We start from the raw sequence: 23,821 nt of genomic DNA on the forward strand, positions 1-23,821 counted from the left end.
AACTAAAACGGGGACAGTTAAATAACTATAAGAGCTATCAAAAGAAGCTGAATGATAAAGTTATAGCTAACACTTATGTCAACATTTTAAAGGTGGAATTGTTTCTTTTGCTGAATGTATGCCGATATTGTAAGCTTTTAAAGTTGAACATGTTTAAGCGGATTTGAAGATTTCCACCATTTGATCCCATTCATTATTTATTCCATAAAACAATTAATCATTTGAAAATTTGAATAGATAACAAATATTTAAAAATATACAGTAATAGGTGAAGGCTATGTGAACATTTAAAAAAATAAATGATTGATTTAGCTGAAAGTATGAAGATCTTAGAAGCTTTTAAAGTTGAAGACTTTCTCCATTCCAACTAATTAACATGAGCAAGTCTTTGGGAGGAAGCTGGAGAGGGAACCCATGCTGCCAAGGGGAGAACATGCAAAGTCCACACTGAGGGACCACCACGACCGGGAATTGAACCCACAGCCATCTTGCTGTGAGGCAACAGTGCTAGCCACTACACCACCGCGCAGCCCCACCCATCTAACCTAAAACAATCTAATAATAGAAAGAATTCCTACATTTTGTGTTACACCCATTAAATATAAATATGTTCATTTGTGTAATTAATTTAATTAAATGTATCAAACCATATTTAAATGTCATCTCTCAGCAGGGCTTGAATCGTTCTTTGAGTGCTGTAACTGGAAAAATATAACTGTTATTGGATCAATACCACTGTAAAGTAAAACAAATGAATAGTTATGAAAAATAATAAAAGAAAAAAAATTAAAACGTAATTACAAGTACAAAAGTAATAAAAAAATAAAAAAGTTATGAAAAAGTACAAATGTAATAAAAAGTACAAAAGTAATAAAGAAGTACAAAAGTAATCAAAAGTACAAAAGTAATAAAAAAGTACAAAGGTAATAAAAAGTACAAAAGTAATACAAAAGTAATAAAAAGTACAAAAGTAATGAAAAAGTTATAAAAAGTAAAAAAATGGAAATAAAAGTTTAATAAATTTAAAAAGTCATTAAAAAAATTAAGTTATAAAAAATTATTAAAAAGTAAAAAAGTACTAAAAAGTTATTTCTTTAAAAAGTAAAAAGTTTAAAAAGCACTTAAAAGTCATAAAAAGAAAAAAGTTATAAAAAAGGTAACAATGAATTAAAAAAGTTAAAAAAATTATAAACAATTTAAAAAGTAATGAAGTAATACAAAGAAGGGAACTAAGTTATACAGTAGCGAGGTTCATTCTTAACTAATATGAAAAACAAATACAACTAATAACCAAGTAATTTAGTTGGTATGAGTCTGCATTAATCTTCAGTCAGGAGCAGCCCCACCCATCTAACCTAAAAACTAACCTCCATATAAAAAAGTTAAAAAGTATGAAAAGTTATAAAAAAGTTAAAAAAAGTTAAAAAGTTATAAAAAATGTTAAAAAGTTAAAAAGTCAAAACAAATTTAAAACCATTCACACTCACACCTATAGGCAATTTAGAGATCAATTAACCTGAGCAAGTCTATGGACTGTGGGAGGGAGGTGGAGAGGGAACCCACGCTGCCAAGGGGAGAACATGCAAAGTCCTCACAGAAGGACCACCCCGACCGGGAATTGAACCCACAGCCCTCTTGCTGTGAGGTGACAGTGCTAGCCACTACACCACCTTGCAGCCCCACACATCTAACCTAAAGAACTAACCTCCATATAAAAAAGTTAAAAAGTAGTAAAAAAGTATGAAAGGTTATAAAAAAAGTTACAAAAAAGGAGCGGAAAAACACATAAAACTAAAACGGGGACAGTTAAATAACTATAAGAGCTATCAAAAGAATGTAGCTGAATGTATGCTGAATGATATTGTAAGCTTTTAAAGTTGAACAAGTTTAAGCGGATTTGAAGATTTCCACCATTGGATCCCATTCATTATTTATTCCATACAAATATTAATCATTTAAAAATGTGAAAAGATAAAAAATATTTGAAAATATACAGTTATCTGAAGGTTATCTGAACATGAAAAAAATTTAATTGCTGAATTTGCTAAAAATATGAAGATACTGTAAGCTTTTTAAAGTTGAAGAAAAGATTTTCTCCATAGGAACTGATGAATTAAAAATAACAAAAGTATTTCAATATACAAAAATTTGAAACATTTGAAATATGAAAAGTAATTCCCCTCTATTCCTGAAGAAGCTGAATTTTTTAATATTTGAATGGTTCAAATAGCTGAATATATGAAGGACTAGAAGAGGGACGAAAAAGGTACGGAAGAAATAGAATAATAAGTTGATAGAAAGAAGACAAGAACAATAGTTGGACTGCTGAAGCATTTCAACTAATGATGGCGCCTTTCTGAGGCGAACCGGTCCCTGTGTCAAGGCAGCGCCGTCATTAACTCCAGTCGTTACACAACCTGCGGCCGCCTCTGCGTCACGGACAGGTAGATTGCACACAGGTGGACTTAATTTAACTAATTATGTGACTGATTGGAAGCACCACATGTTTGTTTAGGGGCGTAGCCTCTGGGAGGCTTTTAAATGCAAAGCTGTTGCAAGACAACCAAGGTTGTTTTTCCTCGAGGCACAAAAACAACAACGCATCACAGCGAGGTGTGAAACGTGAGGGATTAATGTTAAGATTTAACAAAGTATGCTTTTATTCTTTTGGAGACACACGTGAAACATTAACTGTATTAAACTCTGTCACGCTCAATATTTAAGTAAGGTACAAACTAGACACTAAACGTCTATAATAATACACATTTAAATATATATTATAAATCTAAACAGACGTTTAAATGGTTTTACATTATTCTTGTGTCCATGCTTTCCATCCACTCACTTTTTAAGAGTTTATTAAATGAAAGCTTGAGCGGGCACTCCTCTCTGACCTCGCCAGCTATTAGTTCTTGCATCAGCCACATATTAAAAAACACTAAATATGTAATTATTAGTGAGCCCACTCACTAAACTATCTACAGGCACCACGTGCTCCGACATCAAATCGCTCGTCCCCCGCTAAACACTGAACAGAGACGCCACAAAGCTTATAAAACAACTTATTTATTGTAAAAACCCACGTTGACAACAAAGACACAAATGTATCCGACGCAGCATTTATACAGACGCTGTCAACAAGTTCCGGCTTGAACGTTTGACATCCTTTATGTTCTAATAACATAAAAACACGTTAAATGGCAGCGTGCTCGTCACCCTTTAATAACCAATGGCCACAAGTCAATGGCGGGATGCGACAGGGCCGCAGTGTTCCGCTCGGCAGGGTGGTCGTGAAGACGCGAGCGGTTCACGAGCAATCGTGCAAACGTGGATTGTTCTTTAGAGAGTGACGGACATATGGAGAAAAGAGGAGGTAGATGCATAAGGAGAGTAACAGTGAGACCTGCTTTAAAAGGGAACAGCGAGGTCATGTCACATGTTTGTATTACATTTGTCCCTCAGTTATTGATTTCTTTGAACAGAAAATTATTTTGTTGATGTGGTTAGCATGACTGGCTGCATTGCCGACACCAGTTTGCAGTGATACGTTTGTAATTTAAGAGCGTCTGCATGAAGAATAACCACCAAAATATAGGATTTTTTAAAAGTTTGGTGAGAAAAAAGAAAGAAAGAAAGAAGTATGGCTACAAACACTGTATATGGTCGAGAGAGAAGACGGCTCTCATCACCGCTCACCAGCGGCGCTGGTGATAAACAGAAGTCCACCGGCGGTTTGAGGAGGTGGAATTCACGCCCCAACACGTCAGCGTCCAGTAGAAATACATTACCTCCTGAAATTATGATCAGAAGTTGCATTTGGATAGTTCGGGAGAATTTAAATATCGTTAAACCTCTGCAGCCGCACTGTAACGGTTAAAAATTACCCCAAGAAACAGACGCAGGAAATGCTGAAGGCTCTCTGAAAACGACTCGCACATGATCACCGCATAACTATTCAAAACACCTCAACGTAAAACAAATGATCAGTCTCATGAACGACAGTTGAACGGATACACCTTTTTCTTTTTAAGTACAAATATTTTCAATATTTCTGGGTACGGTCACAAGAGTCATATAAACTAGGAATAACTCCTCATGTTAAAGGAAGCGTCGTCAATAACCCTCTATAGATTTGAGATTTTTAAAATCTCAATACTTACAATTACAGACAAGAAAAAGAAAAAGAGACAGTGAAACCAGAACTTCTGCTGGACCCTCACTGAGCGTGTAACTTCCTGGTTTGAATACTCCATGGCACTAAACCTTCTAAACGCTTTCAGTTTTTTTATCCGCTGAATAAAATGTGGACAGTTGGTGAATATAGTGCTGCAAAAATTTAAAAACACGTTTGTGTTCGTTAAATGTATTCTTTTTAAAAATAAAAGAATACCAGCAAAATACAACATTGTTTACCAAATCTAGGCGACGGGGTACTTTGGATATAAAAAAGAAAAGAAAGCTGACTGCTTCAATCAAAACCAAACACGACGCCAGGTTTCGCTCCCACTCAATTTAGCCGTTTCAACGGACGCTAAGACAACACTGGCCCTCTCCCCGAACGCCAGATTCTCGGAGTCAATCAATATGACAATTACTTCGAAGAAAAACAGCCGCCCCATTCCGATTTGGTTTCGCTGTGGATGCATCCGAAAGCACAGATCTGGAGCCTCGCGAGAACTCCTCAAACAAATTTGCACAATGAAATTAAACAGAAGAAACACTGAACTGAGTCTCAGCGGCTCCAGCAGACACAAGTCTTGAAATGGGTCGAACCGGCAAATACGACGCTCCCGTTGTCCCGTTGAAAAGGATCCAAACCCGCGAGTCGGCGCGGAGAGGCAGTTTACCGACGGATGTTCAGCTGACGGGGTGCAGTGGATGGTGGGAACGACTCGTGCACGTTTTTGTGTGTTTGTGGCCCTGGTTTGTTTTTCGTTTTGCGACTGTGTGTGTGTGTGTGTGTGTGTGTGAGAGAGAGAGGGAGAGAGAGAGAGAGAACTCCTCAGCAGTTGAGAATGGGCCTGCTTCTGTCTTGTCTGAACGGGAACACGGGGCTGTCGGGGTCGGACTTCCCTCTGTGGGGACCCAGCGTAGCCACGGCCTGAACACACACACACACACACACACATACACACAGTTGTTAATAGATGCCTACACACCACGCACGCACGCAGCAACTCCACCACGGGAGAAAGTCACCTTTCTGACGGCCGTCCAGTCCTCCAGGATGTCCAAGTCGGGCAGCATGTAGACGATATATGGGCGTGAGCAGAGTTAAGGGCGGAGCCAAGGACACATCCAGACACCAGCATTTGGAATTCATAGACGCAGCACAAACACCAAGTGGAGTCAGCAGTGACGGAGGACATTAACAGCGGAAGGATATCAGACACCACCGAAGGCCTCCTCCTCTTCTTGTCCGGACTGAGAGCGTCCCTCCTCTTCTTCCTCCCCGATAATTCGTCGTTCCACAATTCTGAAAAAAGAGACACGGGCGAATTCAAACGTTTCCGCCTCGATTCAAAATGTATTTGGTTGCTCGACTGTGCTCTGCGTGCGTCACCTGATGTGATGTCGATGCTGTGTCGGTCTTCCTCCAGTCTTCGTATTTTCTCCTCCAGTTCACTCTGTACCGTGTCGAACAGCAGCAGCTTCTCGCTCTGCACGCACACACACACACACACACACACAAAAGTACAGACACAATGAGCAAAAAACTGTCACACACAAATTGAAATGCAATTCTAAATTTGTATCGAGTCTACAGCCAAAGGACTAAAAAGAAAATGAAAACTTCTCAGCAATACTTTGTTGTGAGACGGAAGGTAATTGAATGAAGTGGTGTGTGTGTGTGTGTGTCTCTGACCTCCCAGTGCTGGCAGGCCGCTTGGATCTCACACTCATACTTGTTCTTCACAGATTCCAGACACAGCTCTCTGTAGATGCCTGATAGAAGCGGAGGGAATGACGGGGTGACTAAAGGTGGCTGGAGTGTGCGAGGCGTCCCGGGTGTGTCAGCGTGTCCAAGTTTACCTGCCACCTTGGTGCGGACCTGCATGTTCTCCAGCAGCACGGCAAGGGGCTCCAGATATTCTGCCGCCCGGCCGGCCTCCACCTCACCCAACTTGCTGTTCACCTGACTGAGACGCTCGTGATACAACCTACACACACAACGAAATCCTATTAATTACTTTAATTTGTTTTTTAATTCTATATTTTAAAGCCATGTAATGCTGCCTGACTTGGCCATTAGACAGTCACACAAAAAATGAAATCTATTTTGTCTCACTGGTCTTTGAGATCTGTGAACTGTTTCTCCAGGTTGGACATTTCATCAAGACACTCCGTCCTCCTCCGCTCACAGTCCTCCTCGTCCATTTCTGGAACAAAATAAAAGAGACACACACACCTCTAGATTAATTATGATAAAGTTATGAATCGGGATGAAGGAAGACATGTCTACTCCATAGCGTGCGGACGTTCAGGAGTTACTTTTAAATCAGACTCTCAGACTGAAATAATGTTACTTTCAAAGGCAATAAAGAAGAACATTTCAATATTTCACATTATTCTAATGTTTTGGCTTTCGAAGAAAAAAAATCACACCTGAGCTGTCTCCATCCTCGGAGACAGAGGAGGTGTCAGAGTCCTCCTCCTCAGAGCTGGACGCCTCTTGCTCATGCTCCTCCACCTCCATCTCCTCCGCTGTGCTCTCCTTCTTCTCCCGGTCACGGTGCACTGGCATAGCGAGCCAACGCCAGACTGGTAGTGTGGGACAGAGGGACAATGTCAGGCTCTTTTTTGTTTTGTTTACAGATAAACAGATATAGATGTCTGCTTTTAACGTATTGATAATAATCATAATTGACTTGCTGAACACAGAGTGTCTTTCCTCTCAAGAGTAACTCATAAAGCAAGTACGAGTTCATCACCAAGAGTCGTTGATTACCGAAATATGTCCCAATTTTCTGTTTTTTTCTCATCCATTTGTATATCTTATACACAGCCTATGGTAATATCCCCTTTGCTGTTGACCAAATGCAGACGATGATGTGGGGAGGCCACCCAAATTATATTCTAATGTCTTATACATATTTATTTATTCTCGAAATATGTATTGAAATGTGGTAAATACTGTCTTACGTCAGACCAAGAACGAACCGCTCTTGAAAGGTGGCTTTATTATAACGTTATTGCTCGAGGTTAGCTGTAATTATAATTGAATAGGACGCCTTTGTGTTTTTTACGAGACTAATAAACAAGAACAAAACACAACACGGCAGGTTAGCATTGCCATAGCATGTTAGCTATCCAGTATACTTAGATAGCTAGAAACATTAGCACGAATTAAAATATATATATATATTTATCAATAAGGATGCTGAAGACTAACCCGTAACTCACGAGATGGGGAGGTGCAAGACGTTTGCGAGATGGTTTAAAGAAAAAGCAAAAGAAGCTTTAACTTTTCTCTTTTTTTCCCCCTCAGTTACAATTTCTCTCCGGTGTCCCAGCTAAGCTAAAAACAAATCACAGAAGGGCGCTTTTTATTTGTGTCGGGAGTTGTAGTTTTATGTGTCGTCTATGTTGGTGTCACCAAAGGATTAATGTTCATTTGCAAACTACGTTACCCGTCAGCCTCGTCGCTCAAACCAGACAGTTTGAGCAGAACTGTCGAAATTAGTTTAACACTTTAGTTCCGGTAAAATGGGAAACGCTGTTAGAGTCAGACACATATTGCAATTATGTAACATTATTAGCTATATGACATCCTGTAGTACATGATAGAAGCATAGTTTGTTTATTGTGAACGGCGTTGACATTGGATTTATCTGGCATCCATTGCTTTGTTTAGCCCTCCTCCCTCCTCCGCCATGATGTTTTCTAAGTGAACAGTTAGCTAACTAGCCGTTAGCCTCCAGGCTGCGGACTGTGGTGGAAGGGAGGAGCGGTAGGGTGCGATGGATGGATGCTTTGCCCCGCTGCGTTTCACCCGTTTCTTCTTGATTTCAAACGGAATGCGACAACCACATTCACGCGCTGAAATGCTCCGTGCTGTTGCGGGGGGCTGCCAATAACTGACCCGGGAGCAGCGCCCTTTATTTCATTACACTTTGAAGATTAACGCGAGCTAAGGCTGTTCGAGTGGCTACCCAGCTAGCGCCTCCCTGCTCTCCTGCGGTCGCGCTCTTGCGTCTCCAGCCCCGGGAATGTTCTCCAAAAAGCCTCACGGGGACGTGAAGAAGTCCACGCAGAAAGTGTTGGACCCGAAGAAGGACGTATTGACGAGGCTGAAGCATCTCCGAATAGTCATCGGTAAGTTAGGAGTCATTATGAGGCGTCTGCGTGCCTGTGGATACAGGGGGTGCCTCACCGAACCCATCTCGGACGTCACGACTTTCAAAGTCGCCTTGTATGTAAACAGAGATGTGTTATAACAAACCTAACACTTTATTTAAATATGTAAACTAGCTTTAGCGTTACTCGCTAGTTTTGCAACCTGAGCTGTAGTCAATTGCAAGCATTTGATCAGTTCTACTTTCCCTAAAAAAAAAATCATTTTGGTTTGTATCCTCTATCGAGGAGGACACGTCTTTAAAGATGTGCTTCACACTGTGTGCAGGTGGCCGTTTCATGGGAGGTTTGACGAATCTGATGTTATGCTTTTATTACCGTGTAATAAAGCTGTTCATCAGGCGGTCGTGATTTGTGCAGGGGTGTGACTGACTTCTGTATACACGACCTGGGATGTGACGAATGCTGTGTGTTGTTGTTTATAAACTTGTGTTAAGGTGTGTTTCACACACCATGCCAATTGCAGTGTTTTGATTTTGTTGGATAGGAAAGGGGTTTGGTGAGGCAATGGGTATTAATAAGTGATGGATCTGTGAGTGTGTGTATGTGTGTGTGTGTGTGTGTGTGTGTCTTTTCGTTGGCACACTCTTCTGCTCTCGCACACAAACACGCCCTCAAACACTGACTGGAAAGGGAAACAGCCTACTATTTCCTCTCTCTTATGTCCAGTACAGTAGTTCAACTTCCTCTGTGTGTGTGTGTGGGGGGGGGGTCTGTGTCAGTCAGTGACAGAGAGGGGTGTGCCCCCCTTTCTGTGCTCTGTGGGGACGACAAGACCTTGATAGCAATCACTGAGGCAGGCACAGACGCACTTTCCGTCACATCTGAGAAGGACGACTCGGAAGAATAGCAAACCGTTTTGACAACCATGCAAAGCAAATGCACACAGGCAATGAGTTGCAGCACTGATAGCAACCGGGGCAATGCCACTAACTTTAGAGATCAAACAGGGTCAATAACAACACCAGAGCAATAGTTACATTGTTGTTGTTCATGCAGTGTTCACTTATTAAAACTGACTTTACCATAAGAAATGACCCTCCCCTCAAAGAAAATGTTTACCTTTGCTACACTTTGGGAAACCCGAGAGAGAAAGCACGAAGAATGTTGAATACTTTCTGAAAGTTTTGTTGAAGGAATATCTGAATGATTCAACAAGAAGCTGTTCCATCGCTTCACAATCCCCTGAATGCAGTCAGGCCCGTAAGTAAGTGTCTGATCCGAGTCCAGTTTGGCCCTGTTGCTGAGGCCATAGCTTAAAACTGGCCCCACAGTAAGGTTAAAGATAATGTCTGAACCGTGATGACATTCATGTTGAGGTTCGTAATCTAACCGTGGTCTAAATCAGTATTGTGTTTTCAAGCTATTCAAATCACATCACAAGCTCAGAATCTCCGTTTAATTATTAGATGCCCAACTCTCTCTCTGTACCTGCCGTGACAATTCCGCAATATTTATATATATATATATATATATATATACATATAAAAACGTGTTTCTTTTTCAATTCAAGTCAGATCCTCTTGAAATACTGTTTTATGGGCATTTTCTTATTCAGAGTATAGTTGTAAAGCAGGTCATTTCATGGATTGCTGCTTCATACTTGTAGACTGTGGCTTAAGAATAGCTGTTAAAAGAGAAAAATAGCTCCTGTGCATCAGTGAGAAGTTCAGCTTTCAGAATCAGGAGCATTTGACTTGCCGGCTGTTGTGTACATTAGACAGGCAAACAAAACAACAACATGCTTCATATAGACAAACCCAGAGATTACAATCACCAGAAGCTCCTCTGAGTGTGTCTACCTGTGTACACGCTGTCATTTTAATGACCTCAATGAATGTGTGTTTCCTTTCACCGTTGACCCTGAACTACAGCGGTGGCTGCATTCTCAGTGTGAGCGTGTGTTTTATCTCTGCGTCTCCTTCCGAATGACGTCGTTGAGGCTGGGATGAAGCAGAGGAGCTTCCTTTCTCTCGGCTGGGACCAAGACTGGGGGCTTGGAGTCTGTTTTTAGTGCAAGTCGACATGACACAGGCGTGTTTAGAGAACCTAGATGCTGATCGCATATATACAGGACTGTCTCAGAAAATTAGAATATTGTGATAAAGTTCTTTATTTTCTGTAATGCAATTAAAAAAACAAAAATGTCATGCATTCTGGATTCATTACAAATCAACTGAAATATTGCAAGCCTTATATAATTTTAATATTGCTGATTATGGCTTACAGCTTAAGAAAACTCTAAAATCCTATCTCATAAAATTTTAATATTTCCTCAGACCAAGTTAAAAAAAAGATTTATAACAGCTGAGTGTTTGTCAAGGCTCAGGAAACCCTTGCAGGTGTTTCGAGTTAATTAGACAATTCAAGTGATTTGTTTAATACCCTACTAGTATACTTTTTCATGATATTCTAATATTTAGAGATAGGATATTTGAGTTTTCTTAAGCTGTAAACCATAATCAGCAATAAATCAGAATAAAAGGCTTGCAATATTTCAGTTGATTTGTAATGAATCCAGAATGCATGACATTTTTGTTTTTTTAATTGCATTACAGAAAATAAAGAACTTCATCACAATATTCTAATTTTCTGAGACAGTCCTGTATATATATATATTCTAAGTTCATTTCAAAACTACATTATAGATATTTATTGTGAAATAGTCTACCTTTTCTGTGGTGTTTTTATTGCTATCATTTTGTAAACGTTGTTTCCTGAGCTGTGGAGTGAACAGAGAAGGCGCTGAGGGAGATGTCCAAGGTGTGTGGACGTGACGTGAGGAATGCGATGAGGACGTCATGGAAACCGAATCGAGTGACAAACACTGTTCATCAGCACTGGGGAAGTTTCCGTCTATTTGAGGATTCGATTAATTTTCAGCTTTGTGTGTCCCCCCCCCCCCCCCTTTTCATTGCCCAGAAAACGCAGAGCCGTCGGAGCTGAAACAGTTTTTCGACGTGAACTACTCCCATATCTACTATGTCTTCTTCGAGAACTTTGTCACCATCGAGGTCAGCCTCAAGCAAAAAGGTACGTTTCACTCAAACCGACAAACACTTTGGACGAGCTCTGGTCGTTCACAGCTTTCACGCCCGAATTAAAACAATCCCATTTTGTCCGTGTTATTGTGCTTTTTTGCTCCAACTCCTCCATGTGTTTCAGGACACAAGTCTCAGAGGGAGGAGCTGGACTCTATTCTTTTCATCTTTGAGGTAAGAAATAGAGTTTAAATCCAGAGAAGCTCTCGCTCAAAGCTTTACGCAACACGACACTGGAATGAAAGCGCAGCGTGGGAATCCACCAGCTCTAACTTCCTGCGGCACCAGGCAGGCACTGACCTCAGACTAAGACCACTGGCATTTAGCAGAACTCACACTGGGTGGTGCTTGGAGAAGCCAGGATAAGATAGCAGTTCACTGACCTCCATTTGGCCCCGGACACAACGAGTCCAGTGAAGACTCGGACTGAAGACTGGGCCTGATATAGTTTTTCCCTGAGAGGTGTTAGTTTGAATAAAGATGGACAATACATAGAATCATTGATTACTTATGAATGTCATACTGACTTCAGTTTAGTCAAATAGCAGTTTTTTTATCCGTAGCTTATCTGATTCCAGTGAACCAACCACCCAACCGGGGGAACAGTAATCACACGACAGTGAGCATGTAGAGTTAAGGCAATGAGTCCGTGTGGCCTTATTTAACGAAAATCGATGTATTTTCCTTTTTCAAACCCCCAAAAATTTCACAGCAGGAAACCCCCTCTTTTAAAACTCACTCATAACACAGAACATATCAAGTTTTATGGCAAAAATGGTCTTCAATAAGAATATATATATATATATATTTTTTTTTCCCCCCAGAAAATCCTCCAGCTCCTGCCAGAGCGAATCCAGAGCCGATGGCAGTTCCACAGCATCGGTAAGTCATGCATGAAAACACACTCAAACCCCTTTTACCCGAAACACAGTTACAGTTGATCTCACACACACACACACACACACACACACACACGTGTGCAGCGGATGACATCGTCCCAACAAACTGCGAGTTGAATCAAGTTGAGATAGTTTCGGACAGCGGCGTATTTATGTCCGAAGACCAACCAGCTGCAAGAGGGAAGAATATAGCGCCGCCGCTGATTCAATTCAATTCAATTCAGAGATGAACATTCTTCTCCATCCTGAATGTGATTTGTTTACTCGTGCCTGGCTTCTCACGCCGCTGAGCTCCACTGACATGTTCACTGCAGTTTGGGAAAACACATTTAAATAAGTAGCAACATAAAATACGTCAAATCTGCTTTTAATGTTCCTGGAGCTCCCTGACCCAAAGCGTGACCTCCACGGAGCACTTTTAGTTTGACATGTGTTTCTCTTTCAGGGCTGATCCTCAAAAAGCTGCTGCACACGGGCAATTCTCTGAAGGTACCGCTCTGATTGTGTCTCAGGAAGAAGAAGAAAAGAATCAATCGAAAGTACCATTTTGGATTCTTTACACCTCTTTTCCATCGTAGATCCGTCGGGAGGGCGTGCGTCTGTTCCTGCTGTGGATGCAGGCGTTGCAGATCAACGCAGAGCGCGAGCAGCTCTGCATGTTCGCCTGTTTGATCCCTGGCTTCCCGGCTCCGCTTTGCCACGGGACCCCGCGCACCCTGGACACTCTGATCAACCCTGCGCTGACTTTAACAGAGAGTTAGTAGAGGAATCACACACACTCACACACACAGTGGGGTTGGACTAACAAGTGGGCTCAACATTCAGCTATCATTACTAGGTGCATCGGGTCGAAATATGACAACATATTTCGTAGCATTCATTGTAATATAAACACTAAATGCCCCCTCCCGCTCTACAGCTCAGGTTACCCCAGAGGAGATCACTCCATTGGTTCCTCCCCAGTCAGGTGACAAGAACCAAGAAGACCTCACCGCTTACTTTTTAGAAGCGCTGCTGAAATACATGGTAAACCAGGTATTCTCATTGTTCCTTACTAACACGTTTGGAAATGTTGTGATGCCTCACTAATGCAACTAATGTGTCAACAAGCATATCGGAGAAACCAGGTATGATACGTTTAATGACGGTATAAGATATACAGTATGTACCATAATATATATATATATATATATATGGTACATACTGTATATCTTGAAGAACTTGACGGTAGATGTATGTATTTGTCTCATCACTTACTGGTATCACAAACTGGAATGCAAATGTCAACCCTTATTGACACAAACAGACCATGTTCTTGTATTTCCTCTTCTTGCTGATATCACACACACACACACTTACATAGACATATACGTGCGGTTATACACACACTGATAACATTCTTCCTTAAAACAATGGTGCTCTTCTCGGCTTGACCGTGTGTGTGTGTGTGTGTGTCTCTGAGGAACACAAGACTGCCCAATGCTCTCTTTCTCACACAAGTGTGTGTTTGTGTGTGTGTGTCCATCCACCAGGCCAAGGCTCTCGAGTGGCGCTGTAAGGAGAACCACGAACGTGGCTTCAGCTTCCTCTTTGCTCACTTCAGGAAGTTTTACCTTCCTCACATGTTTCCCAACTTCGCCACGGAGACCAGCCTCTACAGCCCGATACTGGGTCAGTAGCGCTTGGATCCCAAAGAGCTACCGGCGACTGTAAATCCTGTAGCCGGTTGGATCGCATTGATCATCATTATTGCATCATCATGACCACACAGATAAAGAGCTTCCCCTCTCCCCTGCAGACGTGCCCCCGATGCGTCCCAAGCCCTACTACAGCGTGGTCCGCAGGGAGCAGGACGGCGGTGAAACCGTGTACTGCACCAAGGAGAGCTTCCTCCAGGCCCGAGTCATCTTCATCCGCTGGCTGGTTTCCTTCTGGCTGGAGCCACGGCCCAACACGCAAACACACATCCCAGGAACAGAGGGCGAGATCGTCCCTAAGAACATACAGGTCAGCGCGGGCCTATGTTGCTCACGGAAAAGTGGTTCACGTCACCGGGAAAAGTCCCCTGGCATATTTATATCTATATTCTCACCTCCATTGCATTACCGTTTTTTATTCCCCACCTCCAGCGAGCGGCAGCCGGATTGGCGGCTCGCTCCGGGGGCAGCTCCGATGACAGCGGCGGCGGCGGGATTCGCTCCGACGGGCTCCTCGAAGCCAGCGGCTGCTCGTCCGGGTCGGGCGGAGGCAGCCTGGGGCTGTCTGGGGGCCTCGGGGCCGGGATGGAGCCCGAGCAAAGCCACTCCAACACGTCCACGCTGACGGAGCGGGAGCCCAGCTCCTCCTCCCTCTGCTCCATGGATGAAGAGCAGCTCACGGACATGGAGGTGGTGAGGAGAGTGCTGACCAGCTCCAGAACCAACGTCAACTTCATCACGGAGATCTTCAGACAGGTAAAGGAGCAATACCCTTTTCGATGGGTGGGGGCGTAATGTAACTGGCTTTAAAGGAATTTGTTTAATTTTTTTGGCCGGGGTAGGTGGGTTATTTATGAGCGCATTATCTACAGTGGATGGCGGTCGGCACACCCCCAGTTTAAAGAAACAGACGAGAGTACCAAAGCAAAAACATCAATGTCAGTTTAAATGTACGCTATATTTAGGGGATCTTTGCCGTGAGACGATCCTGTCTGAAGCTGCTGCTTTGATCTATGACAAAAACAGCTCTCTGTGTTTCCTGCTCCAACACGTTAACGTCTAAGATCATTGGGCCTCGTGACAAAAGGTTTACTGCTATAAGTATGTTGGCACATCGTACAAGGAATTTGACGTGCTAATTGGTGCGCGATAATAAACAGTGCATTAGTATAAGACAGCATTTAAAATATTAAAATGTACAATAGAGTAAGATAAACAGACTAATGTAGCGTAACATTGATAACTGCTTCAGTGACCCATTGGACAGGTTTGTCTTATGTCAAGGTAAAGCAGTGAAAATACTAAGTATAGCGTACTGACATTGACTTAAAAAAACTACCTCATACAACCACACTTCAAAGAATCCAAACCATTTTAATGTGAGGTTATAATGTAATGGAGCTCGGTGGTATTTTTTTTATATATTCGATTTTCTGTAATATGTCCATGTAGTGGTCACTTGATCTTTAACGGCTATCCTTAAATAGTTTTTGTATCTCTCCATAGGCATTTCTCCTTCCCATGTGCGAGGCTGCGGCGATGCGTAAAGTGGTGCGTGTTTACCAGGAGTGGATCGCCATGGAGGAGAGGCCGATGTTCATGAAGGAGCCGGAGGAGGGCCCCTATCCCACGACCGGCAGCCTGGATTCAGGCTCGCAGCTCGGGGACAAGGAGGATGAGGTGAGGAAAGATCTGAAGTCAGTCGTGTAATCCTGTCGCCTTTTAAGATGGAGGTCGCCCAGACAGACGATGTTTGACCTGCTTATGGTTTCTCACTTTAATTGTGTGTGTTTTGGTTTTCTTCTTCAGGGAATGAATAATGCAGTTGAAGGTGAACTGCTGGAGTACAGCGTTCATGCCGGGGTTCAGACGACTCTCCAGGTACTGTGCCTCAGTCTGTCCGCCTCAGTGCTGCAGTTGTCAGTTTACTCTTCTTACTTCATCTCGTGGAAGAAGTCATTTGTGGAATCATTTTTCACATCCCGATAACTTGTTGTCTCCGCCCCCGTCAGTTATTCATCACCCACTCCTCCAACGTGTTCCTGTTGGAGCCAGCCAACGACATCAAGATCCTGTTGGAGGAGCACGTCGACATGTGCAAGCGAGTCCTGAACATCTACCGCAGCCTCGTCATGCACGAGACCATGGACCAGAAAACATGGTACAAAAAACACAACAGATACAAGATGCATGGCGTGTGTTACTGTGGACCGGGACGCGTGGCACCCCGATACGTTTCAGGAGAATCGTGTCGATAAAGGCTGCTTGAAAAAAACGTATTTATTTAACAGGGAGCAGGTCTTATTGGTTCTGCTGAGGGTGACGGAGTCAGTGATGAAAAGACCTCCGTCCATCATGCCGCACTGCAAGAAGAACAACACGCTGTCAGGCAGGCTGGCTGGACCGATCTTCCAGGTACAATAGTTCAATTCAATTCAGTTTATTTTGCATAGCCCATTATCACAAATTACAAATTTGCCTCAGAGGGCTTTACAATCTGTACACATACGACATCCCTGACCTTTGACCTCACATTGGATCAGGAAAAACTCTTTTCTTTTCCGCCAGTGGACCAAACATTCTGTGTGGTAGAAGCGTTGATTCTGTGGTGCATAAAACAATACATAAATAAATAGGAGTAGGCTGCACAACACACTGCAGTGGATCGCTGGAGATCCTGGCAAACTCAGCACTTTACTTTACTCAGCACTTTACTTTATTTCCCCCTGTGTATTAGTATTTAGTTTTTTAGTTTTGTGTTTTATATTTAATTTCATTGATGCTCTGATGTGCACCGCTGCGGTGATTTTTGAAATGTCCCCACTGTGGGACGAATAAAGGAATATCATCATCATCATCATCATCATCATCATCCATGCAGATGTCGTCGTCTGATGAAGAAGTTGTTGATTTTAATACGATGTTGGTCTCTGGTTCTCAAGCATCCGGCGGCCTTCATCTTTTCTCTTTCTATATCGAGCATACTCGCTATTACGCTTGTGATTTCTGCCATTTATGACTTGATGAAGTTCACCATTATCGGTGTGTGTGTGTGTGTGTGTGTGAGTGGGGAGCTTCTGACTCGGCCGTGTGTCCTCTCCTTCCCCTCCGTCTGCACAGACGCTGATCGTTGCCTGGATTAAAGGGAACTTAAACGTCTACATCAGCAGGGAACTGTGGGACGACCTCCTCGCCGTCCTCTCCTCTCTCACCTGCTGGGATGAGCTGGTCACCGAGTGGTCACTCACCATGGAGACCCTCACCAAGGTACTGGAAGTTATTATTTGTATAATTTTTTGTAATGGGATTTTATGGTCAGACTTTGTATGGAAGTGAATTAGTCAAGTTCATTTCATGTTTTCACATAAATCGTCTCTGAACCGTCCTAGTTGACCAGTTCTCTTGACCATTCTCCTGGAGGAACATTAACGTAAACATGTTGGTGTGTCGGTATTGTTGTGTCTCAGGTGTTGGCCAGGAACCTGTACAGTGTGGATCTGAATGATTTGCCTCTGGACAAACTCAGTGAACAAAAACAGAAGAAGCATAAAGGAAAAGGTTTGTCTTTTCCTTTATGTCTAAAGAGACTCTTTAGAAAATGTTTTTTTTTTAATGTAAAAACCTGTATGAATCATGATCTGAAATACAGACGGTGGTTTTTGACTTCATGTTCCCACATCAAGTGAGTTGGACAGTATAAAAATCTACACTTACGAATAAATAAAAAAATTTAAAGGCAAAACAAAAAAGAGCCCAAGAAAAACTGGGATATTTAATATACACCCAATCACATAATATGAAAGAGAATATACCTTTCCTTTACCCATAAAGAGAAGTTTCTGATGGACGGGAACATAAGTACTGTGACATTGAGGAACGACGTCCCCCCCACGCCAGGTATCGGCTCGGAGGGCCAGAGGCAGATTGTGGACCGGTCCTTCTCCAAAGGCTGGAGCAGAGACCAACCGGGCCAGGCGGCAGCCATGAGGCAGCGGAGCGCCACCACCACTGGCTCCCCGGGCATCGAAAAGGCCAGGAGCATTGTCCGCCAGAAGACCGTAGGTCAGTACCACTCCTCTTCCACGACGCGTGCGAGCTCTTTCTTTCCTCAGCGTACTAAAGACGAGGCGTTTCATCCTCTTAGTCCCTTTTATTTGGCTTGACTTCTTCCGCCTCTTTTCCCCTCCTGCCTGTCTGTCTGGCCAGCAGGAAGTCCAACTTTCTGCTGTGGCCACCGGTGGGAAATAAACATCTGTAACACAGTTTAACCCTTGTGTTGCCTTAGGGTCATTTTGACCCGAATCAATATTACACCCTCCCCCCGCCTTAGGATTAATTTGACCCCATTCAATGTTTAATGTCGGTGTTCTTTCGGTAGTCAACAAACAAACATAAAGTGCCTCACACTTAAACTTGGAAAACAATATTAATTCTAATAATTTTCTGGAGGTTTTAATTGCTGGCGTCAAATTGAACCCAAAGGGTAAAATATGTTAGTAAATATAAAGGTAACAGGAGGGTGAAACATTGAATCGGGTCAAAATGACCCATAGGCGGGGGGAGGGTGTAATATTGATTCGGGTCAAAATGACCCTAAGGCAGCACAAGGGTTAAAGCTCAGAGCAAGATGAAGGCAACGCATGCACGAGCCTTTTTCCTGTCTAAAATTCACGAGACAACCAGAATCTTTTAAACTACAATGCACACGACTAAACGCTTATTTCTATCCACATTTATCCTGTCTCCAGATGTTTGCTTTTTTTAAATGAATCACAGTAGTTTAGTCGAGTAAAAAAAAAAAATGTTTCATCGAATAGACTCTAAGACGCAACTTCATAAAACCTATGTTGATTGCAGGGTTTCCGTAGGACCTAGAAATATATATATATATTTTTTAAGTTCATGGACTGCGTCAAGCTGGTTTGAGCTGCCGCCGGGCCTCTCACTGTCTCGAGACCTGCTAACCGTCTCACTGCTCCTCCGCCTTTTGTCCCTCCCTCTGCCTCCGCCCTTTTTAACCTTCCTCTTTTCTCTCCCGTCCTGCCGTCTCTCTGCTTCGTCTCCACGCCATGACGAATCCTTCCCAATCTCGATCTTCTCTTGTCTCTATTTTAAAAAATTGCTTTCATTCCCTCCACTTTTCCTCCGCTCCCTTCACCGATACCATCTTTTCCAACCTCGTGATCCCTTCATATTTCTATTTCCTTCCTCGTTCTGTCTCACACTCTTCGTCCACCTTCTTCTGTCCTGTCTGCTCTTCCCAACTCTTCAGCCCTGCGTAGCTGCTCTACGGGGGACTCTCTGCTGTCCTCAGCCTTTATTCGCAGTGCTAAGAGTGCTCCCGCTCTGGCACCGCCTCTTCCTGTCCTCCTACACCACCACCACCACCCTTTACTACCCCCCCTTGCCGACCAGCTGGCAGGTACACACTCTTTGCACCTCCCGGTCATGCTCGCCCCCTGGAAAACTTGACTTGTCTCTCCGCCCGTCAGGAACTGAAACTGTTTGCCTGCACTCCCGTCTTCATCTTCTCTTTTCTTTTCTCTGGATGTTTGTCTTTTCTGAAGCAACAGTTTGCATGCGATCCATTTAGGAATCATACTCGTCTTCCCTTTTCTCACCTGGAACTGGAACGACCAGCGTGGCGTCTGTGAAATGCTTCGACGTCAGAGATGCGTCATTCTCTCGAAGCTGTGCGGCACCGCTTGAAATGTTGCATGTGGTCTCAGTGCTGATCTCTGCAGAGTCCCACAACTGATCATGGTTATTGTTTCTTTTGGTGACGCTTTGGATTTTGCGTGGCGAGAGAATGACAAGTGACAAAAGCTGTCAATTAGAAATGTTTTTGACAGGTAGCTGGAGTCGGCTGCTGAGTTTCTGTCGACACGTCTGCATGAAACGTGACCTCCCAGTTGTCTGCCTGCTTGTTTCTCTGCCCGCTGACCTGCATCTTGTTCTGAACTGCCCTCTGTCCTTCTCTGACTGCCCTATGCTCTGCCTGTGATGAGCACTTGTTGTTTCGATGTCCTTCTGGACCGCCCCGTCATCGCTGCCGTGTGATGTTTCATTCGATGCTCTGTGTTCTTGGGATAGCATTTTATTTGACTCCTCCCCTTCTTTTCTGTAGGCAATGGTGATGATTTAACTTTATCTTTCTAGTATTTTTTCTTTACTCGTCGTTTACTTTTGCGTTTGCTTCCTGTTTGTATTTTCTGATGATTACAGCTCACTAAAAGTTGTTGTTTAATGATAATTTGACATCTTATCAAAGTGAAAACTGCCTTCTACTACTTCCTTCATTTAGAAGTGTGTGTAAGTCTGTATATGTATCTACTCCTGTGTATACCTTCACTAACCTCACGCCCCTTCCTTCGTCTCCCTCCCCAATAACCAGACCTCGAGGACCCGCCCATCACACTGACGTCCCGCACCTCTCGGATGCGCCACTGCTCACAGAGCGACGAGGCCCCTCCCACATCCTGCTCTGAGGTCTTCCAGGGAGGGGCTTGTGACCTAGAGGGCCACGCCCCTTCCTCCCTCGCAAGGAGCAGCAGCGCCTCCAACATCATGGAGCCCTTCATCGCCGAGCGGGTCAAAGGTGAAGACCCGAAGGGGGGTCCCGCGTCGACCCCGAATCCCGCCCACCACCACTCCACAACCCCCCCCTCACACGCAGTCGACAGCCACACAGCTCAGCCACACCCCCTCACCTCCCCCTCTCCCACCCCTTTAACCTTCTCCAATGGTGGCGTTTCCTCGCCTTCAGAGGGACAAGATGATGGTAGTGTTCACGACCCGTTCTGGCACCAGATTGGCTCTCGGAGCCGGGCCTCTAGTTCGGATTGGGTGAGCGACTGGGATTCCGCCTTCGCCGTTTCATCTGAAAAGGAAGTTGATGTCGATGAGGGCGAGACTGGGGCTGGAGCAGAGGAGGACGACTTATTCTCCTCCATCAGGGACTACCTCACCAACAAGGGAGGTGAGAGGAAGGAGGAGGCAGGAGAGAGAGATGGTCCCGGTCGCGTGGCAGAAAACCACGCTGGACCCGTACCCGTGCAAACTGGGATTGCGAGAACACAGATGGAATACCCGGGCCAGGTAGGAGAGGCAAGACAGGTGGTGAGGGAGGGCAGGCAGGTAAGTGAATCCGTGAGACACAGCAGTGTGGATTCCACAGAGGAGAATGAGGCCGAGCAGCGCAGCATCTACGAGTGCCTGGAGCTGCAGTGCCAGTGGCCGTCGCCCAATGCTAGGGGGAGTGCTAGCTCAGAGAGACACGCTGGGGAGAAAAGGGGAGGAGGACATGCGGGAAAGGCGGAAGGATGGGAAGGGAAATGCGATGCGTGGAGGGAAACGGGAGAGGAGACGCAGGGTGGCAAAGAGGCCGCGGCAAGCGAGAGGTCCATTTTCATCAGACCAGAGACTCACGCGGTAGAATGTGGCACTGAACCAAATCCAACTGCCCAAACCTGCGACCCAATGAAAGCCAAGGCGTCCCGGAGTAGCGCCAAGAGGCACCACTCCGGGGGCGTTCATGTCAGCTTCCGGCCCTCGACCGAGTCCGTGCAGTTCCACAACCCCCTTGAGAGTAAGGAGGCCCACTGGAAAGCCAGACTCCGCCGCCTCAGTCACTTCCACACGCACAGCCACCCGGCCGGCGAGAGGCCGGGGGCTGGAGCAGCAGGTAAGTCTGGCTCTGCCGCGGGGATCAGCCAGAGAGAAGGTCTGCATGAGAAAATAGGGACTGTTTCGGATAACGCCGGGGCAGGAAGCGCAGCGGCCGCCGGAGGCCCGGAAAGCAGCGCCGGGACCGGAGGGGACAAGGACAAGCAGCAACCCGGGTCCTGTGTGGGACCCAACCTGGGCTCAGAGGCTCACCCGGAGGCGTCGTCGGGCAGCTCGAGTTCCTCCGGGGCGTCGTCGGGCGTGCGTGGCCGCCTGGGACGCTCCGCATTGCGATCGCGAGCCTCCCGCTCCCGGTCCCAGGAGCCCGGCAGCACCGCCTCGCGACACCACCAGGGGGCTCTCCTCGGCGGTGTCTACAAGACTGTCGTTCACGCTCTGTCTTCGAAGCCGCAGCCCCGAGGTCAGGGGTCATCCCAGGGTTCGTCGCCACAGCGACAGGGCCGTGCCGCCGTGGGCGACGCGTCGCTCAGAGACCTCTACTCCCATGTCCTGGGCTACTTTGGGCGAAAGACGACAACGCCAGGTGAGGATGGCAACGACCGAAACGAAGCGCTCGCAAAGTCCGAAACTCTGGGAAGAAATGCTCATCAACACACAAACATCAACAACTCTCTTTTCCTTTTTGGCTGTTTTTAACTCGTTTGTTATGATGGAATGACATTTTTTTTTTTTGTTACTTTTTTTTGGGCTGACACTCATCATCTTGCTGCTGGACTGAAATTCAAACTCCCTGTTGATGTGTTTCCTCTTGAACGTAGCCCCTCCTCCAGCCTGCCTCCTGTCAGGCCCCCCCCATACCTGCCTCATACCTTCCCACCTCGGAAGCCCCCTACCTCCTCCTGTCCTCTTCCTTCTTCGGGCTTTGGGACCTTAACCTCATCTCCTCTTCCCCACCTCCTCCTCCCTCTCCTCGATATTGCATGCGGTCTTCTTGCGCCTCCTCGCCTCCTTCCCGGACTTCGGCCCTTCTTCAGCTGCACTGGATCAGAGGCACAGTCCACAGAAAAAATACAACTCCCTGTTGAAAATACAATAATAATAATGATTATTATTATCATTATTTTATTTCTATAAATATCTAATATAATATATTTGTAAAAGTCCAGTGGTTCGAGAGCTGAGGTGCCAGTACAGCAAACGCTGGACCACCCATAGACTTTAACCTGAACTCTGGAGCTGCTAGCAGGCCGAACCCAGCGGGTCTCGGAGGTAGATATAGAAGTTTAGTTTATAAAGGTAAATCAATCAAGTCGACCATTACTAGCGTACAGTAGTGCAAACACGTTTCTGCAGTTCCTTCTCCGGCCACCAGAATGCAGCACAAGCCCTCAGGTGAGCAAAGCCACCCTGATAGGTACACATAGGATTTGAATGGGTATGTAAAAGGTGTGTAACGATGTTATCAAACACGAGCTCGGCACATTCGGATCAGACTGGGTTTAAATGAGTTCATCTTGTGGGATCAGATGGTTTCTATCTTTTTGTTAGTGATGGAATTGCTGATGCGCGGCCACATTTCCCCGCTTTCCGTCTTATTTTATTTCCGGTGTGTTGCCTGCCAGCCGTTCACGTGTGCTGGTTGGGTTTGTCCTCTTCGGTGCCCAGATGTGTGGAATTTAGCACGTACCGTTTTACAGCCGTCGTCCTGTCACGGCGGCTCATGTGAAACGTAACATCCCTCCGTGGATCAACAACACTGACGGCAGCTCCACTCCGACCAGTTTAGAGTTCCGGTGAACTCGGACGACCCCAATCAGACTCAAACTGTCTGTGTGTCGTGGCTGTCTGGTTGTCGGGCCAGCTGTGTGTTGAACTGCTGATACTCGATGGATTGCCGACGGTCAGGCTTTGTGCTGCAAACACAGGTGGAGTCCTCTATCACAAGCGTAAGCCTAACTGCACAACCTCACAGATCGTAGTACAACAGAAAATGTGCATGTCTCACCTCCTGATGGGCGGTGAGACATGCACACATTCAATGCACTGGGACCGTTGGACCATTACACAAGGACACGTTGGGGGGGAAATGCAACTAACGTCAGCTCACGTGTGAGCTCGGCATCTCTACTGTTTTTATTTGAACCTGTTCATGCTGTGGTGGAAATACATTGTACACATAGGAGTATTTATTAACTTATTTGGC

General features: G+C 44.9%; 2 protein-coding genes across 9 annotated transcripts in view; one reads left to right on the top strand and one right to left on the bottom strand.

Annotated features, from left to right (window-relative positions):
- Window positions 1-3,046: 3,046 nt before the first annotated feature.
- Window positions 3,047-7,515, bottom strand: brms1la (BRMS1 like transcriptional repressor a). 2 transcript variants are annotated; one of them, XM_056426283.1, is made up of 9 exons: window positions 7,405-7,515; window positions 6,607-6,762; window positions 6,290-6,380; window positions 6,034-6,161; window positions 5,867-5,946; window positions 5,564-5,660; window positions 5,387-5,476; window positions 5,200-5,264; window positions 3,047-5,101 (listed from the first exon to the last, which is right to left on the bottom strand). In XM_056426283.1, the coding sequence occupies exons 2-9, from the start codon at window positions 6,743-6,745 to the stop codon at window positions 5,003-5,005; spliced, it is 789 nt and encodes a 262-aa protein (XP_056282258.1). In that variant the 5' UTR covers window positions 6,746-6,762; window positions 7,405-7,515; the 3' UTR covers window positions 3,047-5,002. The 2 variants fall into 2 exon arrangements, with proteins under 2 accessions (XP_056282258.1, XP_056282257.1); XM_056426282.1 differs by having other exon boundaries at window positions 7,394-7,499.
- A 302-nt stretch (window positions 7,516-7,817) lies between these two features.
- Window positions 7,818-23,821, top strand: part of ralgapa1 (Ral GTPase activating protein catalytic subunit alpha 1) — a 54,046-nt gene continuing 38,042 nt past the window's right edge. For 4 of the 7 annotated variants that reach the window (XR_008833123.1, XM_056425634.1, XM_056425636.1 and 1 more), the window contains exons 1-19: window positions 7,818-8,316; window positions 11,278-11,388; window positions 11,521-11,570; window positions 12,221-12,278; window positions 12,741-12,784; window positions 12,874-13,051; window positions 13,215-13,330; window positions 13,828-13,966; window positions 14,094-14,302; window positions 14,425-14,748; window positions 15,499-15,672; window positions 15,802-15,873; window positions 16,005-16,153; window positions 16,284-16,407; window positions 17,113-17,259; window positions 17,460-17,550; window positions 17,890-18,054; window positions 19,265-19,414; window positions 20,387-22,201. Coding sequence is in view for 6 of the 7 variants with exons in the window: in XM_056425634.1 (XP_056281609.1) it covers window positions 8,211-8,316; window positions 11,278-11,388; window positions 11,521-11,570; window positions 12,221-12,278; window positions 12,741-12,784; window positions 12,874-13,051; window positions 13,215-13,330; window positions 13,828-13,966; window positions 14,094-14,302; window positions 14,425-14,748; window positions 15,499-15,672; window positions 15,802-15,873; window positions 16,005-16,153; window positions 16,284-16,407; window positions 17,113-17,259; window positions 17,460-17,550; window positions 17,890-18,054; window positions 19,265-19,414; window positions 20,387-22,201 (4,222 nt within the window). In the remaining variant the exon portion in view is untranslated. The remainder of the gene's footprint in view (window positions 8,317-11,277; window positions 11,389-11,520; window positions 11,571-12,220; window positions 12,279-12,740; window positions 12,785-12,873; window positions 13,052-13,214; window positions 13,331-13,827; window positions 13,967-14,093; window positions 14,303-14,424; window positions 14,749-15,498; window positions 15,673-15,801; window positions 15,874-16,004; window positions 16,154-16,283; window positions 16,408-17,112; window positions 17,260-17,459; window positions 17,551-17,889; window positions 18,055-19,264; window positions 19,415-20,386; window positions 22,202-23,821) is intronic. The other 3 variants (XM_056425637.1, XM_056425638.1, XM_056425639.1) reach the window with 3 other exon arrangements.

The sequence above is a fragment of the Pseudoliparis swirei genome, chromosome 11 (genome assembly GCF_029220125.1).
Source record: "Pseudoliparis swirei isolate HS2019 ecotype Mariana Trench chromosome 11, NWPU_hadal_v1, whole genome shotgun sequence".
Taxonomy (NCBI): domain Eukaryota; kingdom Metazoa; phylum Chordata; class Actinopteri; order Perciformes; family Liparidae; genus Pseudoliparis; species Pseudoliparis swirei.

Coding starts and splice junctions, on each gene's coding strand:
- brms1la (XM_056426283.1), bottom strand. CDS start 6,745: ATGCCAGTGCACCGTGACCGGGAGAAGAAGGAGAGCACAGCGGAGGAG. Junction 6,162..6,289: donor TTCACAGATCTCAAAGACCA/GTGAGACAAAAT, acceptor TTGTGTGTGTAG/GTTGTATCACGAGCGTCTCA. Junction 5,102..5,199: donor ACTGGACGGCCGTCAGAAAG/GTGACTTTCTCC, acceptor GTGTGTGTTCAG/GCCGTGGCTACGCTGGGTCC.